Genomic DNA, 18,630 nt, shown 5'->3' with positions numbered 1-18,630 from the left:
TCACAGGAACTTTAACAGAATTTGACACCAAGTCAAAATGTGGTCAAAGAAGTAGGTTTTAAGGAGTGGTTTAAAGGAGGAAAGAGAGGTAGAGAGACAAAGAGGTTTAGGGAGGGAATTCCAGAGCTTAGGGCCTAGGCAGTTGAAGGCACGGCCACCAATGGTGGAACGATTAAAATCGGAGATGCGCAAGAGGCCAGAATTGGAAGATCTCGGAGGGTTATAGGGCTGGAGAAGGTTACAGAGGCCATGGAGGGATTTTAAAACAAGAATGAAAATTTTAAAGTTAAGGCGTTGCCAGATTGAGAGCCAATGTAGGTCACCGATCATAGGGGTGATGGATGAACGGGACTTGAAACACGTTAGGATATGGACAGCAGAGTTTTCGATAAGCTCAAATTTACAGAAGGTGGTAGGAGGCCATTTGGAATAATCAAGTCTAGAGGTAACACAGGCAAGGATGAGGTTTTCAGCAGCAGATGAGCTGAGGCAGGGGCGGAGATGGGCGATGTTACAGAGGTGGAAGTAGGCGGCCTTGGTGATGGAGCAGATATGTGGTCTGAAGCTCATCACAGAGTCAAATACAACACCAAGGTCAGGTTCAGCCTCACACAGTGACCAAGGAGAGGGGGATGGAGTCGATGTCTAGGGACGAAATTTGTAGCGGAGACCAAAGACAATGGCTTCAGTCTTCCCAATATATAGTTAGGGAACATTTCTGCTCATCCACTACTGGATAGACAAGCATGTGTGACAGATCAGAGACAGTGGAGGGGTCAAGAGAGGTGGTTGTAAGTTGGAGCTGGGTGTCATCGGCATACATGTGGAACCTGGTGTTGTGTTTGCGAATGATGCCGCCGAGGGGTAGTATAAAGGTTAGAAATAGGAGGGGGCAAAGGATAGATCCTTAGGGGACACCAGAGGTAACTGTGCCAAAGCAAGAAGAGAAGCCATTGCAGGTGATTCTCTAGCTACAGCTGGGTAGATAAGAACAGAACTAGGCGAGGGCAGTCCCACTCAGCTGGACGACGGTGGAGAGGCCTTGGAGGAGATTGGTGTGGTCAACTGTGTCAAAGGCTGCAGACCGGTCAAGAAGGATGAGTCACAGTCACATAGAATGTCATTTTTGACTTTGATCAGGACCATTTCAGTGGAAACCTAATTGGAGGGATTCCAATATGGAGTTGCGGGAAAGATGGGCAAGGATTTAGGAGGTAACAACACATTCAAGGATTTTGGAAAGGAAAAGGAGGTTGGAGATGGGGCAGTAGTTTGCAAGCACAGTGGTCAAGGGTGGACTTTTTGAGGAGAGGGGTGATGAAGGCTGATTTGAAGGGGATGGGGACAGTACCTGAGGAGAAGGAATCATTAACATTATCAGCTAACATGGGGGCCAGGAAGGTAAGTTGAGTGGTCAGCAGTTTGGTGGGATTAGGGTCGCGGGAACAGGAAATGGGTCTCATGGACAAGTTCAGTTCGGAGAGGGCCTGAAGGGAGATAGGAGAGAAATTGGACAAAGATACGATTTCAGGGCTAGGCCAGAGGGAAACCTTAGGGGAAATTTGGCTTTGTGGGCTAGGGAAAGGGAGATAAACAGCAGAGGCAGCTGAATGGATGGTCTCAATCTTAGTGACAAAGAGTCCATTATCTCCTCGCACCTGTTGCTGGAGGTGAGGGTGGAGGAGAAAGGGAATATCTGGCCTCAACCAAGCACCTACCAGCACCTTGCATCACCCACTCCTACAACGGCAAGTACAGATACATAGGGATCAGTTGGTGAGTTACATAAGAGATCACTTAGTGAAGCTAAAAGTATAATTGAGGACCAAGTACAGGTGGAATATGTAGCAGAGCCATGTTTTCCAATCGTCTTGGATCCCCTTGCCATTGGACCAAGACCTTGCTCTGTCAAGCCTGTGTGGTAGCTGGTGTGCACCCCATGATAAAAGAATTCGCACACAGGCATCTTCCACCCTTTAAAATGAAATTCCGGACCTGGAACGTCAGGACCCTCATGGACAACCCCAATGGCAACAGATCAGAATGCTGTACTGCTATTGTTGCCCGCGAGCTTAGATGTTTCGACATAGATATCGCTGCCCCAAGCAAGACCCGGCAGGCAGGGGAAGGCCAGTTCAAGGAATAAAATGGTAGTTGCACTTTCTTCTGGAAAGGTAAACCAGAAGAAGAACGCCGCCTCCATGAGGTAGGCTTCACCATAAAACAGAGAGAGTTGGGCGTCTCAGAGACTCCTCTTGTGGAATAATCGAACGCCTCATGACTCTTTAGCTCACCCTAGTCTGGAACCAGTGCGTTACGGTCTTCAGAGCATATGCCCCAATACTGGAAGCTACAGACGAAACCAAAAATTAATTCTACTCCAGCCTCGAACAATCCCTGTCCCGAGTCCCAGCGGATGACAAGCTGATACTCCTTGGCAACTTTAATGCCAGAGTTGGAAAGGACACAGACCTATGGGGAGATGTGATCGACAGAGAGGGGATAGGGAAAACCAACTCCAATGGTACTCTCCTCCTGATGAGGTTAGAACACGGCCTTGTCACAACCAACACCTTGTTCCATCAGAGAGACAAGTACAAGGCTTCATGGCAACACCCTCGCTCCAAGCACTGGCATCTGCTAGACTACGTCATTGTCCGAGTGAGGGACCGCATCACCTGCGCCATAACAGAAGCTTACGACTGCTGGATGAACCACCGCCTAATCCGTACTGTCATCTCCATCAACATAGCCCCAAAACAGCGGCGGCAACAAAAATTATGCCGCAGGAAAATCAACGCTGGAGCACTCAAAGACCCTGCTAAGAAAGCTCTATTCAGCCAGTGCCTCACTGTCAACCTGACGACTCCTGTTGAACCAGAGACTTGGAGTGTCCACAACACCTGGTCTGCCCTCAAGGCCTCCATAAGTAGCACCTGCGAAGAGATGCTCGGTCACTCGACCAGGAAACATCAAGACTGGTTAGACGAGAATGACCAGGAGATCCAGGAGCTAATAAGCCATAAGCACAAGGCATTCTTGAACTGGAAACAACAACACAACTCGAGAGCAAGAAAGCAGCTCCATAGACATCTGAAGGCCAAGATCCAACAAAAAACTCGCAACCTAAAAAACAGATGGTGGGTGGAGAAAGCGCAGGAGATCCAGCTACTAGCCGACAACCATGACATGCGTGGATTCTTTGGCACAGTCAAGACCACCTACGGCACAAACACCGAAGTCCCTACCCCACTGCAGGCAAAGAATGGAGAGGTACACATCAAGGACAGAGAGGCAGTCAGTGCTCACTGGAAGGAGCACTTCGAAGATCTCCTTAACCGAGACTCCGTCTTCAACATGAGTGTCCTCAATTCCATCCCGCAGCATGCTACCCGCCACCACCTCAGCATAACCCCAGCCCGGCATTAGGTAGAAAAGGCCATCTGACAACTGAAGAACAACAAGGCCTCAGGAGCAGATGGAATCCCCGCCGAGGCACTAAAGCATGGCAGAGAAGCACTATTGGCGCAAATCCATGAACTCATTTATTTTATTTAGAAGGAGGAGAGCATGCCAGGGGAACTCAGAGCCACCATAATCGTGACCATCTTCAAGAAAGGTGACAAGTCTAATTGCGGTAATTACAGACAAATCTCCCTGCTGCATGCCAAAGGGAACGTCATCGCAAGAATGTTCCTCAATTGCCTCCTCCCAGTAGCTGAAGAGCTCCTCCCAGAGTCACAATGCAGATTCCACCCACTTAGGGGCACAATAGATGTGATCTTCACAAGATGTGTCAATTTCAAGAGAAATGCAGGGAACAGCACCAACCTCTGTACATGACCATCTTCGACCTCAGAAAGGTCTTTGACAATGTCAATCGTGAGGGATTATGGAGTGTCCTCCTCAAATTTAGTCACCATCCTCCGCCTGGTTCGCAATGACATGCAATACGTGATCCTGACCAACAGATCCACCAGAGACCCACTTCACGTATGGACCAGGGTCAAGCAAGGCTGTGTCAACGCTCTTTTCAATCTTCCATGCTGCAATGCTCCTTCTCACCCTCAGTAAGCTACCTGTTGGAGTGGAGCTAATCTACAGAACAAACAGGAAACTGTTCAACCTCCATCGCCTCCAGTCCAGATCCAAGGTCGTCCCATCCTCTGTCATTGAATTACAGCACGTAGATGACACTTGCATCTGCGCATACTCGGAGGTCGAACTCCAAACCTTCATCGAAGCATACGAGAGCATGGACCTCACACTAAACATCCGTAAGACAGAGGTCCTCTACCAACCTGCCCCCGCCACACATCACTGCCCCCCGATTATCAAAATCCACGACGAGATCTTGGAAATCGTGGACCATTTTCCATACCTCTAGAGCCTACTGTCAATGTCGATGACGAAGTCCAACAATGCCTCCAGTGTGCCAGTGCAGCCTTCGGTCGCCTGAGGAAGAGGGTGTTTGAAGACCAGGACCTCAAACCCGACACCAAGCTCATGGTCTACAGAGCAATAGTGATACTCACCTTCCTATATGCTTCAGAGACATGGACCATGTACAGTAGGCACCTCAAAACACTGGAGAAGTACCACCAATGCTGCCTCTGCAAGATTCTGCAAGATTCTGCAAATCCATTGGCAGGATAGGTGCACCAACGTCAGGGTTCTCGCTCTGACCAACATCCCCAGCATCGAAGCATTGACAACACTCGATCAGCTCCATTGGGCGGGCCACATCGCCCGAATGCCTGACACAAGACTCCCAAAACAAGCGATCTACTCGGAGCTCCGACACGGCAAGAGAGCCCCAGGTGAGCAGAGGAAATGCTTCAAAGACACCCTCAAAGCCTCCCTGAAAAAGTGCAACATCCCCACCGACACCTGGGAATCTCTGGCTCAACATTGCAAAAAGTGGAGGAGAAGCATCCGGGAAGGCACCGAACACCTCGAGTCTCTTCGCCAGGAGCAAACGGAATCTAAGCGCAAACAGCGGAAGGAACGCATAACAACCCAAGTACCCCACCCACCCACCCCTCCAACCACCATCTGCCCCACCTGTGACAGAGACTGTAGGTCCCACATTGGACTCATCAGTCACCTGAGAATTAATTTTAGTGAGATGTTATGTATTGTCCAGGTACATTAAATGTATAATTACAATGGTGCGCCACAGAGGGCGCTGTGATGGGAGACCTGAAAGTACCTGCAAGACAGAGTATAAAAGGCTGCCCACCACACCTGAGAGGCATTCTGGAGTTACACAATAAAGGACTATGGTCACAGCAATTACTACAACACCAGACCGTGTGGAGTCAGTGATTTGAGTGCTACATACACCACATTGGCGACAAAGACACGGACGAACTTCACGCAACCATGGCTACTCTGGGCTCGCTAAAGGATTTTACGGTGGGCAATGATTGGGAGGCCTTTACGGAAAGGCTTGAGTATTACTTCACAGCAAACGACCTGACGGGGAACACGGATGCACTGAGAGAGAAGCGTTAGGCGATATTGCTTTCCAGTTGTGGTGATGAGGTTTACTGTCTCGTCAGGGCTTCGTTGGCACCCGCGAGCACCAGGGATAAGTCATATGAGGAGCTGATCGCACTCATTCATGACCAACTGAAACCGAAGGAGAGCATCCTCACGGCCCGGCACAAATTCTACCACCACTGCAGACCTGAGAGCCAGGATGTCACCAAATATGTTGCGGACCTCAGGAGACTCGCGGCGCCATGTGATTTTGGCACACACCTTGACGACGCGTTGCGAGACGTCTTTGTTATGGGGATTGGCCATGAGGGTCTCCTTCACAAGCTGCTATCCACTGAACCCACAGTCACCCTGAAGCAAGCCATCACCATCAGTAGGGCATTTATGACCTTGACGTGCAGCACCAAGCAGATGATCCATACAGTCTCGAACCCGGCAGGCACTGTCCACAGGATAGCGCCCACCATGGACAAAACTGAAGAACATGGCTCTGCCCAGAGCAGGGAGCACGGATCTCGGGGTCTTGGATCTCAGAGTCCGCCGAGGGAGTCTAATCGAGTAGCACCATGCTGGTGCTGCGGAGGAAGCCATGGGGCTCACCGGTGCAGGTTTGCGGAGTATAGGTGCAATACCTGCCACACGAAAGGCCACCTTCAGCGTATGTGCAAAAGAAACCTGACTCACCGTGTGGCTGAGGAGATGGTAGAGGATCCACCATCCAGCGAGGGGCAGGCAGAAGAAGATGAGGCGTTGTTTGGACTGTCTACGTGTACCGACGATTCGGCCCCAGTGATTATGGAAGTCAAGATCAATGGAGTCCCAGTGAGTATGGAAGTGGACGCTGGATCGGGTCCGTCGTTGATGAGTCAGAGAACTTTTGAGAAACTGTGGGTCAACCCAGCTGCACGACCCAAGCTGGTCCCGATCACGGTGAAGCTGCGCACCTACACCAGGGAACTGATACCTGTTCTTGACAGAGCGGAGGTGCAGGTATCTCACGGGGGCGAGACGCACGGTTTACCTTTGTGGGTCATTGCAGGCAATGGGCCCACGCTTCTCGGCAGGAGGTGGATGGGGAAGGTCCGTGGGAGCTGGTAAGACTTCATTCCTCCACAGACTGCAGTTCCCCAGGTTCCCAAAGAGCAGCGCCGACCGAGCTGAAGGAGAAAGAAGCCATTCATCGGCAGTCTAAATCCCCACACAGACGACAGCAGCCCAGAACTCCTGACCTCAAGCAATCTTGCAGCCTCAGCCTCCACAGACGAGCAGACCCTGGAAGAGCAGGCGTTGATCGGGACATCCATCGACGGACGACAAATCGGGGGGGCCCACGCGGAGAGAAAGTCGGGCAGCGGTCGCGGCTACGGTGGAGGCCGGGACGGCGGCGGCCCGAACGGCAGGAGAGGAGGCTACAGCAGCGGCGGAGGCTACAGCGGTGGCCGGAACGGCAGGAGAGATGGCTACAGAGGCGGCAGAGGCTACAGCGGTGGCCCGAACGGCAGGAGAGGAGGCTACAGAGGCGGCAGAGGCTACAGCGGCAGCAAGTATGACCCAGGAGAACGCGACAGCTACTTGGGTGGGCACAAGAGCCAGAGCGGCGGATTAGGCAGCAGTTACGGCAGTTACGGAGGCCATAGGGACTATGACTGATCGAATCCACAGAACCATTTCTGCCACAATTCAAGATTCATTCATTCTTGGCCATTTTTCTTCTTTCTTCCTTCTTTACCCCTTCTAGTTCTTCCTAAAACGCCATGCCAGCGAGCTCAGCAGAACAAAAGCAAGCAGAGCAACTAAAATGGCGACGCCCAGTGGAAGCCTGGTGGGAACCACAAGATGGAATCTTAAAAGGGAAATGCACCCGGGAGCCTTAAAAGGGCCTTACACCACAAAGAGACTTTTGTAAGGCAAGAGCGAGTCTAATTGAGTAATGTGATTTGTATGATGATGTGATTTAGGATAAGAGTTAATATTTTGATTCTATATGGGTACTGTGTTTAAAATGATCGCTATGAATGATTTACGAAAAGAATTAATACCACGATGTACAAGTAAAAGGATTAAGGGGTCCGTGACTAACATATCTAATGGACCAAGGCGATTTTCGATTTTACGTGATTCATGCAATGGTTCAGCGGCTGCAGATGAGCCACTTAGGCAACTACTGAGAACAGAGGCAACGCACTAGTTGCAATACCCTGTCTCAGCGCAGCCCATTACCTCGGGCAAAAAGGGGCAGCATACCTCACCCAGTGAGCTGGGATTAAATAACTGTTCAGTGTACCTGCAACCTTTTGACATAACATCTCAACCAGGACGAGCAAGGCCGAGGTTACTGGCAATGGCTTTTGGAACTGCGGGGGCGGGGGGGGAAGTGAGATGTTATGTATTGTCCAGGTACATTAAATGTATAAGTACAATGGTGCACCACAGAGAGTGCTGTGGTGGGAGACCTGAAAGTACCTGCAAGACAGAGTATAAAAGGCTGCCCACCACACCTGAGAGGCACTCTGGAGTTACACAATAAAGGACTAAGGTCACAGCAGTTACTACAACACCAGACCGTGTGGAGTCAGTGATTTGAGTGCTACATACACCACAGTATGGAAGCAAGTCATCCTCAATTCCAAGGGATTGCTTAAGAAGAAGACAAGTGGAATTGGAGGAGCTGCAATTTGCTCCTTTAGCTGCTGGGCCTGGGGATTTGAACTTCACAGAGCCTTCCACAAAAGCAGTTTTGTAACTCAGCATCAGCATTTTTCCATAATGGCTTTTGCGTACACTTCAGCCTTGTCTCTTCTACTCATGTGCATGGTTGAGAATGGGAATCTTCACAGAGCTTCTTCCTCCTGTTAGTTCCCTGGTTGACCACCACATTCTAATTATGTTATTATCTTCCTCAGGAAATTTACTGTCTCATGTTTTGTTTTGTTTATTTTTAAGGGAGAGGGTATTTGGAGAGAAAGATCATTCAAGATGGTTAAGGAATTAATATTATAAATATATAAGAAACAAGATTATCATTTTGAAATAATTAATAAACAATGTTATTCTTGTTCTGTGATCTACAAGAGGATCCAGCTGAGATTTATCCATTGGATGATATTCAATAAAGGAGAATGTCAGTGCCTCACTTCATGCTGGGGACCAATACAGAGACAAATGAAGAACTTCAATTTTGATGACATTTTATTGACTGTAACAAACATAGGATACTATAGTGTCAGATTAACAATGTGCCTACATTTCATTAATTGTACCAGTGTCCTTCTCACAGTTAGGTAAATGCTGATAATGACACCTCACCCGTTACAGTCTTTGGCCTAGACATTGGCCTCCTTATCGCCTCCCGTTATCGCCTCCGGGGGGGGGGGGGGGTGATAGCGGGGCGCGAAATTCTTATCGACCAGGATGAACGACTCCCACTAACTTCGGCGGGTGGTTTACACCGGCAGTAGGACGTTGTGCCCCGATCTCCTTTGTCCCGAGATCGTGACGTCAATGCCGTGCGCATTGCCCCGGTAACGCCCCAGACTCGAACTTCAGTCACACTCACTATAGCATCGTCGGGCGAAAACACCGGCAGCTGCAGAAGGCATTGATCTGGAGGCTGGGTGCTTTGGGGGGGGGGGGGGGGTGAAGGTTAAAGGGGACGTGGCCGAGGGAAGTACAGAAAATTATGCAATGGTCTTTTTCAATTTTTTTGTATTGCTCTTTGGCCGCGATTAATCAGCCCGGCATTCTGCTGCAGTGCATTGGGCAGATCAAGCCAGATCGTGGCTGCTGTCGGGGACCAGCTCACCGGGCCCATTGCAGAGCCTGCATCGATGGCTCTTCCCTTTAAGGGAGGGAAAGAGCCTGAGAACGTAGCAGCGCTGCACCACGATCGCCCTGCCTGCATCCTGTTGTGCTCCAGGAAGGAAAAGGAGCGCTTAGTGCTCCACTTCCTTCCTGGAGTACAACCACCAAATGTTTTAAAAGTTGAAAATGTTTAGAGCCTGGTGCTAATTTTTTCAACTTCTAAAAGTTAGCGGCCCAAACGGAACGCTCCCGAATTTCTCCCCTTTTCACTTTGTGAAAGCAAATTTAAAGAGTTTTTTTCCCGTGCATTTTAGGAGTTCCATTCAACCAGTCATAGTAGATGGGGATCCGAGTGTCATCCCAGTGTCATTAATGATGTGGGTGATGCATGTGGTCTGCTTACCTTGGACTACAAAGAGGATTCCGGAAAGCACAAGGAGGACCTTCATTCTGTAAACTAAAAAAAGGAGAAAACATGAAATTCAGTATTTAGTCTTTTAAAATATACATTTCCATATCCTACATGTATTCCTTGGGATTATCTTTACTATTTCAAAAATCAAAATCAATAGGAAATTGTTTATAATTGTATTTATGTGAGCTTGAGTGTTAAAATATTTATTGGCAGGTTTGAAGACCTTATTAACTCCAATCTCTCTCACTTTCTTCCTCGTGTTCTTGGCCTCCTTCCCACGCACAATGACTTAGCTCTGCCAGGCAGGAGTCTGTGACCTGGAGAATGGGTGAGTTGGCATCTTGAGGATATCTTTGTAGGACCCAATCTATGATGCTCTTTATTGGTTAGTGAAAGAGGCACATCACCTAAATAAACCTCCAGCCCATTGATATGATGGCTTACCTCCGTTTAGTATCTTGCTCAATAACTATCTGAGAACTTGTCATCCTGACATCCAGGAGAATAGGAACACGGAAAATGTTAGACAAAAAAAGACCATGGCCCATCTAGGTCACCTTCCACCATCCTGGTAGTCATGTAATACCATGATAATGGAGTATTGACTAATCATAGCAATCAATCTCTATCACTTAATTTATAACAGACCCAGACATGACATGAGGGAAACCCCAATGGTGAAGAGCTTTGGAAACCATAGGTCCAAAGTCACCTGTTCCTCCCACTAAGTGCGAATCTAAGTCTAAGTGTGAACATCCATCAAGGCTGGGATCTGAAGCCGGGTGAAGCACCCACCTACCAGATTTCTTGGTTACTGTTCAGCTGCCATTATTCTAATGAGAAACAACCAGCAGACTAGAGTTATTCAGCTCATCATCCCCTTAGTCTCTCAAATCTCTTCTGCCTTCCAACCGATCACAGACCTTCCCTTTTGTTCTTTCCCCCCTCCCTCCCCCTTTCAGGGCGCCAGCACTTCATTAAGAATCTGTTACATTTTAAACTATTGCCAGTTCTGACGAAGGATCATCGACCTGAAACACTGTTTCTCTCTCCACCGCTGAGATTTCCAGCATTTTCTGTTTTTATTTCAGATTCCAGCATCCTCAGTATTTTGCTTTTGTTTTAGACTAGAGTCATAACTTCGGCTGCATTTAGTTGTGGGTGACAATAAGCTCTGAAGTTACAGCTGTTGTTTTGGTGCACACTTGAAACAACTCTACATCAGAGCAAAAGTAGTAGTACAGTGGCAACGACCAATAATAGAACTTCCAATCACTACACTAAACATTAAATATTCAGGATAGGTTTGCATTGAGGTCAGCAAATACTTTGCAATTAATACAGATGACACATGCAAAGGAGATCATGGCTACAATCCCACGCCTGTTGTCACAATTTTTATTGCCATACTTCCTATTTCAGCAGATATCAACAAATGGTGCTGAGTATTGTATAAATCATGACCTGAAAATAAGCACAAATGGGGAACATGTCCTCTGTTTGCTGCCCACGGCAATTTTTTTTAGTCAGTCTATAATTTGTCTACATACAGTCAGCAGGGGAAATCCCCTGTATGAGCCATTAAAAGAAATCCTAATACCACTTCGGGCCTAACCACATGGCATACAGCATGAGCTGATGACACCCGCCACTGCCTGGCAAAGAAGTGAAAACGAATACACCGAATACGGTAAGAGGTAAGGAAACTCTGATCTCTCTCTTACTCGCTATACCAGTCCTCCGGGTGCAACTGCCTGTTCGTCTCTGCAAGATATTCGGAATGAACCCTCTGTCCATGCAAGGGAACAAGTTTCTATGTTTAATAAAGTGAATGTACTCTGCAGTCAGTTCTGAGGTTGTCTCACATCATTGAGAGATCACAAACTGTGATATGCCTGACCGCTTGATCAGTAACATCTTGCGCTCAATTTTCCTCGGTCATTTGCTTTGTTTTTTTTGGTGCGCCTTTTTTTGCAGTATTTATTTTTTTCCAAATTTCCCCCTGTGATCTGCGCTGGCGTAACTGACTTAGTTCCGATTTTCCTAGGCGAGTTTTTTTTTTACTTCATAGGCTCATTTGAAGGACCACGATGAATTTGCAGGACTTCCCCTCTCCCTCGAGTGTGGGCCCAGCTTGTGCAGTACTGATTGCCTTTCTCCAGGCAGCACCCATCACAGCAGTGACCCTCTCTTCCAAGGGTATCAGTGGCTGCAGATTTGCAGGGCCTCCTCCAGTTCGAGTTCTTTCACCTTTTATTATGTGCCACCTTCCTCTGCAAAGATGAAAACCTAACTTTTTAATGAGAGGATCTTTCTGCTGGGTGGGACATACAGATGGTCATATTTACAATTGCAATTTCATTTAATAAATGAAAATATTACTTACACTAACTACTTGATCAAGGTCCTGACACTTCTTTTTCAATGGCCTCCAGATCTCGTGGTGTTCAACATTGCACAGTAATCTTCTGCAACTTGCCTCCAGTGTTTCTTCATTTCTTTGGGTGGAGCTTTTATGTGACCTCTGCTGGTGTTCAGCTCCTGCCATCTGTTCTCAATCACAGTAACTAGTGCCTCCACTTCTTCCTGTAAGAAATTCTTGGTCCTTGCACCGCGTTCACTAGGTTGATTCCAGAGATGAGGGGGTTGACTTATGAGGAAAGGTTGAGTAGGTTGGGCCTCTATTCACTGAAATTCAGAAGAATAAGAGGTGATCTTATTGAAATGTGTATGATTATGAGGGGGCTTGACAAGGTGGATGCAGAGAGGATGTTTCCACTGATGGGGGAGAGTATAACTCGAGAGCATAATCTTAGAATAAGGGGCCGCCCATTTAAAACTGAGATGAGGAGGAATTTCTTCTCTCATAGGATTGTAAATCTGTGCATTTCGCTGTCTCAGAGAGCTGTGGAAGCTGGGACATTGAATAAATTTAAGACAGAGGTAGACAGTTTCTTAACCGATAAGGGAATAAGGGGTTATAGGGAGCGGGCAGGGAAGTGGACCTGAGTCCATGATTGGATCAGCCATGATCGTATTAAATGGTGGAGCAGGCTCGAGGGGCTATATGGCCTACTCTTGCTCCTATTTCTTATGTTCTTATGTTGCATCTTGTACTGCTGCAGCTGTGATTTTTCCAATGCTCTCAAACAGCACTCCTTCTCACACACACAACTGGCTCTTTAAAAATGGCCGATTGCCAACTCGGAACTGTACTGCTCATGCGAGTCCATTGCAACGATGTCAGAAACGTAATTTTCTTTTTCCACGCATGCACAAAAGGTGCGGCATTGTTTTTTGGTGCAGACACCAGGCTCCACCCCCCCCCCCCCCCCCCCCAACGAGGTGGCTGGACACGTTGCACGCTGCCAACTTCGAATTATACATTGGGGAAACTTTGGCAAATTATTTTCAGCGCATTTCTGGCCTAGAAAAACGGGCATAACTCTGACAATACACCAGAAAACAGGCTTGGGCAAAATTGAGCTGCATTCATGTCTTGGAGCACACTCACTAGGCATCATCTGACAGGTAACACAATTCTTCATTTTTTGTAATATATATACACACAATACCAATATTCAACTCATCATCATCATAGGCAGTCCCTCGAATCGAGGATGACTTGCTTCCACACCGAAAAGGGATGAGTTCACAGGTGTTTCAATGATGGACCTAATATTCTAGATCCCAAACTAACATCTTGAAGGGTGGAAGATGCCTGTGCATGGATTCTTTTAACGTGTGGTGGCCGTTGCACACCAGCCACCCCACGGGCTTGACAGAGCTAGGTCTGAGGGAGGACATTCTTGCTATTGAGGAAGTGCAGCGAAGGTTCACCAGACTAATTCCAGGGATGGCTGGACTGTCATATGAGGAGAGACTGGATCAACTGGGCCTTTATTCACTGGTGTTTAGAAGGATGAAAGGGGATCTCATAGAAACGTATAAGATTCTGACAGGACTGGACAGGTTAGATGCGGGAAGAATGTTCCCGATGTTGGGCAAGTCCAGAACCAGGGGATATAGTTTTAGGATAAGGGGTAGGCCATTTAGGACTGAGATGAGGAGAAACTTCTTCACTCAGAGAGTTGTTAACCTGTGGAATTCCCTGCCGCAGAGAGTTGTTGATGCCAGTTCATTGGATATATTCAAGAGGGAGTTAGATATGGCCCTTACAGGTAAGGGGATGAAGGGGCATGGAGAGAAATCAGGAAAGGGGCACTGAGGGAATGATCAGCCATGATCTTATTGAATGGCGGTGCAGGCTCGAAGGGCCAAATGGCCTACTCCTGCACCTATTTTCTATGTTTCTATGTCTTGGTCCAGTGGCAAGGATTAACAAAGACGATTGGAGACCAGCTCTGCTGCACGGACCTAGTGCGCACACATATCGCAGTGTGGGCTGGCCCGTGCTGCCCTTGGACCCTCGTCTCTTCTGGGTCCCGAACTCTCGCCTCTCCTGGACCCCGATCACATCCCTCTACGAACTCTTGCCGCTCCTTCGCCCCGACCTCGCCGCTCCTGCTGCACCTGCCCACACTGCACTCAGTCGTCACCCTCCTGCAGTAGCACGTGCTGCTCCCTGCAGTAGTGTACCGCCACACGCTGCTCCCTCTAATGGCCCTGGCCTGCTGATGGTCTTGCAGCACGGGACCATGCCGATTTCACTAGCAGACATTCAGCAACAGAGTCTTGATTTGAGAAGGAAAAACACAATAATGGGCATTTATATAATACTTGCAACATAACAAAATCTCTGACAGTGCTTCACAGGGAGAAATGGTAGACACCGAGCATGAAATGAGATTCAGGGGCCAGAGTGCATGGTAAAAGAGAGAGGCTTAAAGCAGCGAGAGAGGTAGAGCAATGGAGATTCCAGAAAACACTGTCCTGTGGCTGAAAGAACAGCCTGGAAAGTAGAGCAGAAGTATTATGTCTGTAATGTACTTATGAATGACTCCACGAGGCAATGTGTTGCACTCAAACTGTAGTGACCTTAGTCCTTTATTTCAAACTCTAGAGTGAGGCACAAGCATGGTGTGCAGCCTTTTATACTGGACCCTGCCACTAGGGCAGGAAACCCCCGGTCTCCACCAGTTGCACCCTCTAGTGGTGCCAGCCTGTATATACACAGTGTAAAGCTTATTGATGGTACTTCAGGTAAACAAGTCTCCATCTTATGCAACCACACAGTGACTACACAGAGAGTACATCCATAGTCTGCATATACAACATCACTCTCCCCCAAGTCCTTTGTGCCGATTACCTTTGCACTATGTGTTCTGGCTTAGCTCTCCCCAGACTTAAGTGCCAATAGCCCTTGCACCTTGGCTGTGCTTTGGCTTGGCTCTCTCCCTGTTAACCCCCAATTCCTTTTGCCACAATGTTGGGTAGTGGTTACCAGTTTGGATGGTTCGATGATGCAGTGGAGGTTCCAGAGGGTTCTGGGTGTGATCCATGTGTGTGTCCATGGTTACATACATTCACCCCCCACAGCGAGATCATGCAACTGGCCCGTTACATTAACATACAGGATCAGACACAGTGCAAGTACAAAGAAAGGATGAAGAAAAATGTTTACAGTTTGTATCGTGACACCTTAGTCAATGACTTACATTCGTTACGTTTTACGGTCGTGCGCCAGGATTGGGTAGGTTGCATTCATGGTTCAGTCATGGTCAGTACTGAGGTAGCAGTACAGTTATGCAAGGACGCTGGTTCCAGAGCAACCAGATGGGGTCTTAGTCGTCTGATGGTGGCGCTGCACCCCCTGCTAGCGGAATGGGCTTGGTTTGCTCACCTTGCCAGGACTCAGGGCCTTTGCTTAGTGGTGGGCAGAGCCACAGATGTGTGTGGCCTCCCTGTCCTTTGAGGGCTGCAGAATCTTCTGCCTGCTCTCTAACGGTGTTGGGAATCTGGCTGTTCCAGGTCCCATTTGGGGAACTCGTTGGTTCTGATCTTTCGCTCCCAGACATGGCCGGGTAGCGACTGGGTCTGGGGACTGCGCCGTCTCCACCCGGGTAGTGGGTAACGGCGGCCGACTGCGCGTATTGGCACCATTTTCGTTTCCAGGTCCGTGGCGAATAGTGCCATCAGGTGCCTGCAGCATGGGATATACCTGAGGCCGGGTATCAGGATCAGTGCCTTCACCTTCCTGAGGTCATTCGCTTGCTACTTTTGGGGACATCCTATTCCCGACATCTCGCAACAACATTTTGTTCTTTACATTAGGAATAGTACCGACAATTCGCAAGAACATTCTGTTCACAATCTTAATCGGTTTGTTACATTGACTGCCATGCATACAATGTTTCTTTAAGTTCAGTTGGTTACAGGTCACCTTTAAGAGAACCCTGCTGGCTTTACCCCAGTCAAATCCTTTGTTAGACACCATGTGTTGATCTCTCATCGTTGCACCTCATGATATTGCCGTGGCCATCTTTTTTTTCAGCCACGCTGGCCCTCGCTGCATCAGGGACGCCATCTTGCCTCTGTCCTCGAGGTCGACTGCCTTGATCCATCTCTCCCGCGATTTTGCCACAAAAGCTGGAAGAGTGCCTGTGAATTTGATCTTCCTCCCCAGGAGTCCTGCCACTGGAGCCGGGAAGGTACTTTTAGGTCATTCATGTCGTATCATTGCCACGCAGTCGTGATGGATGGTCTGTGCTGCGCTGGTCTGTTCTCTGGTGCCTGGCCCAAGCGAAGGTGAGGTTTTGCTCTGCCTCTGAGCGTGGGGGACATCGATTGCTGGAGTGAAGAGGTCTTCCCATTTCAACTGGATCTTCCCCATCCACCTTCTTCCGAGTAGCGTTGGACCATCACCTGCAACAATCCACAGAGGTAACTTGTGCACCACGCCATTATGGATTACACTTACACCCGCACTACCAAAGACTGGGATCAGCTCCTTGGTGTCGATGCACAACTTTTCCTGTACTGGAACCAGCTTGGGTCGTTTTTCGTTCCATAGCCTCTCAAAGGCATCCTAGCTCATCATTGACTGGCTCACTCCCGTGTCCACTTCCATGAAGACTGGAACACCATTTATCTCGACTTCCATCTTCACTGGAGGACAATCGGTGGTGCAGGTATACACTCCATACACTTCTTCTTGGGGCTGAGCTGCCTCTCTGGCCAAATCATCATACTCCCCGCTGGATTCAAAGTCATCTAATGACTCCTCTGCTAGACGGTGAGTCGCATTTCTTTTATACATACGCTGGAGGTGGCCCTTCATGTTACAGGAGTTGCATACATACTCAGCAAACCGACACTGGTGAGCCCTATGGTTTCCTCCGCAACACCAGCATGGTGCTACTCGATGAGCACCCCTGGGTGGACTCTGAGTTCTGGAACCCTGAGGTCTGTGCTCTCTGCCCTGGGCAGATCCACGTTCTACAGTCTTGCCTGTGAAAGGCACCATTCTGTGTACAGTACTTGCCGGGGTTCAGTCCACAGGTTGAATAATTTGCTAGGTGCTGCAGGCCGAGGTCATGAATGCCTGACTGATGATGATGGCCATCTGCAGGTTGACTGTGGTGTCGGCAGATAATAGCTTGTGCAGGAGGCCCTCGTGGCCAATTCCCATAACGAAGATGTCTTGCACTGCTTCGCTGAGGTGCATGCCGAAATCACACGGTGCCATTCAGTCTGCTCATCGTATGTCTTATCCTTGGCCTTTGTGGGTGCCAGCCAGTCCCTGATGAGGCAGTAGACCTCGGGCCCACAACTGGTCAGCAGTATAGCCTTGCACTTCTCCGCCGATGCGTCCATCTCCCCTGCCAGATCGTTTGCCACGAAATATAGCTCGAGCCTTTCTGTGAAGGCATCCCAATCATCACCTGATGCAAAGTCTTTTAGTGTGCCAAAGGTAGCCATAATCATGTGAAAGTCCATATTCTCGTTGCCAGTTATTCTGTCTGTAATGTACTTATGAATGACTCCACGAGACAATGTGTTGTACTCAAAATGCAGTGACCTTGCTCCTTTATTCCAAACTCCAGAGTGAGGCACAAGTATGGTGTGCAGCCTTTTATACTGGGCCCTGCCACCAGGGCAGGAAACCCCCTGTCTCCACCAGTTGCACCCTCTAGTGGTGCCAGAATGTATATACACAACAGGACAAAGGATCGGCAAGAGTTTATAGAAGGAAGTGACCAGGGCCCAGGAGAGGCGTGAGTCTGGGGCCTGTAAGAGGTGAGGGCCCAGGGGCAGCACAGGTCAGCCCACACTGCTATATGTGTGCGCGCTCGGTCCGTGTAGCAGAGCTGGTCTCCAGTCGTCTTGGTTAATCCTTGTCACTGGACCAAGACCGAGCTCTGTCAAGCCCGTGTGGTGGCTGTGCAATGGCCACCACATGCTAAAAAAAATAACTGGGAACATAGACCAAACGGTGGCACAATTGAGGAACAGTGGAGGACTTTTAAGGAGCTCTTTCATAGTGCTCAACAAAAATATATTCCAGTGAAAAAGAAGGGCAGTAAGAGAAGGGATAACCAGCCGTAGATAACCAAGGAAATAAAGGAGAGTATCAAATTAAAAACCAATGCGTATAAGGTGGCCAAGGTTAGTGGGAAACTAGCAGATTGGGAAAATTTTAAACGACATCAAAGAATGACTAAGAAAGCGATAAAGAAAGGAAAGATAGATTATGAAAGTAAACTTGCGCAAAACATAAAAACAGAAAGTAAAAGCTTTTACCGATATATAAAACGGAAAAGAGGGACTAAAGTAAATGTTGGTCCCTGTTGATGAGAAGGGGGATTTAATAATAGGAAATGTGGAAATGGCTGTGACCTTAAACAATTATTTTGCTTCGGTCTTCACAGTGGAAGACACAAAAACCATGCCAAAAATTGCTGGTCACGGGAATGTGGGAAGGGAGGACCTTGAGATAATCACTATCA

General features: G+C 48.4%; 1 protein-coding gene across 1 annotated transcript in view; it reads right to left on the bottom strand.

Annotated features, from left to right (window-relative positions):
- Positions 1-18,630, bottom strand: part of pglyrp5 (peptidoglycan recognition protein 5) — a 46,397-nt gene that overhangs the window by 19,324 nt on the left and 8,443 nt on the right. The window contains exon 2 of the mRNA XM_070863062.1: positions 9,710-9,763. Coding sequence (XP_070719163.1) covers positions 9,710-9,755 — 46 coding nt within the window. The 5' untranslated portion in view covers positions 9,756-9,763. The remainder of the gene's footprint in view (positions 1-9,709; positions 9,764-18,630) is intronic.

The sequence above is a fragment of the Pristiophorus japonicus genome, chromosome 2, assembly GCF_044704955.1.
Source record: "Pristiophorus japonicus isolate sPriJap1 chromosome 2, sPriJap1.hap1, whole genome shotgun sequence".
In the NCBI taxonomy this organism is placed as follows: Eukaryota; Metazoa; Chordata; class Chondrichthyes; family Pristiophoridae; genus Pristiophorus; species Pristiophorus japonicus.
The sequence above is the reverse complement of the archived record's forward strand: the minus strand, read 5'-3'. Positions and strand labels throughout refer to the sequence as shown.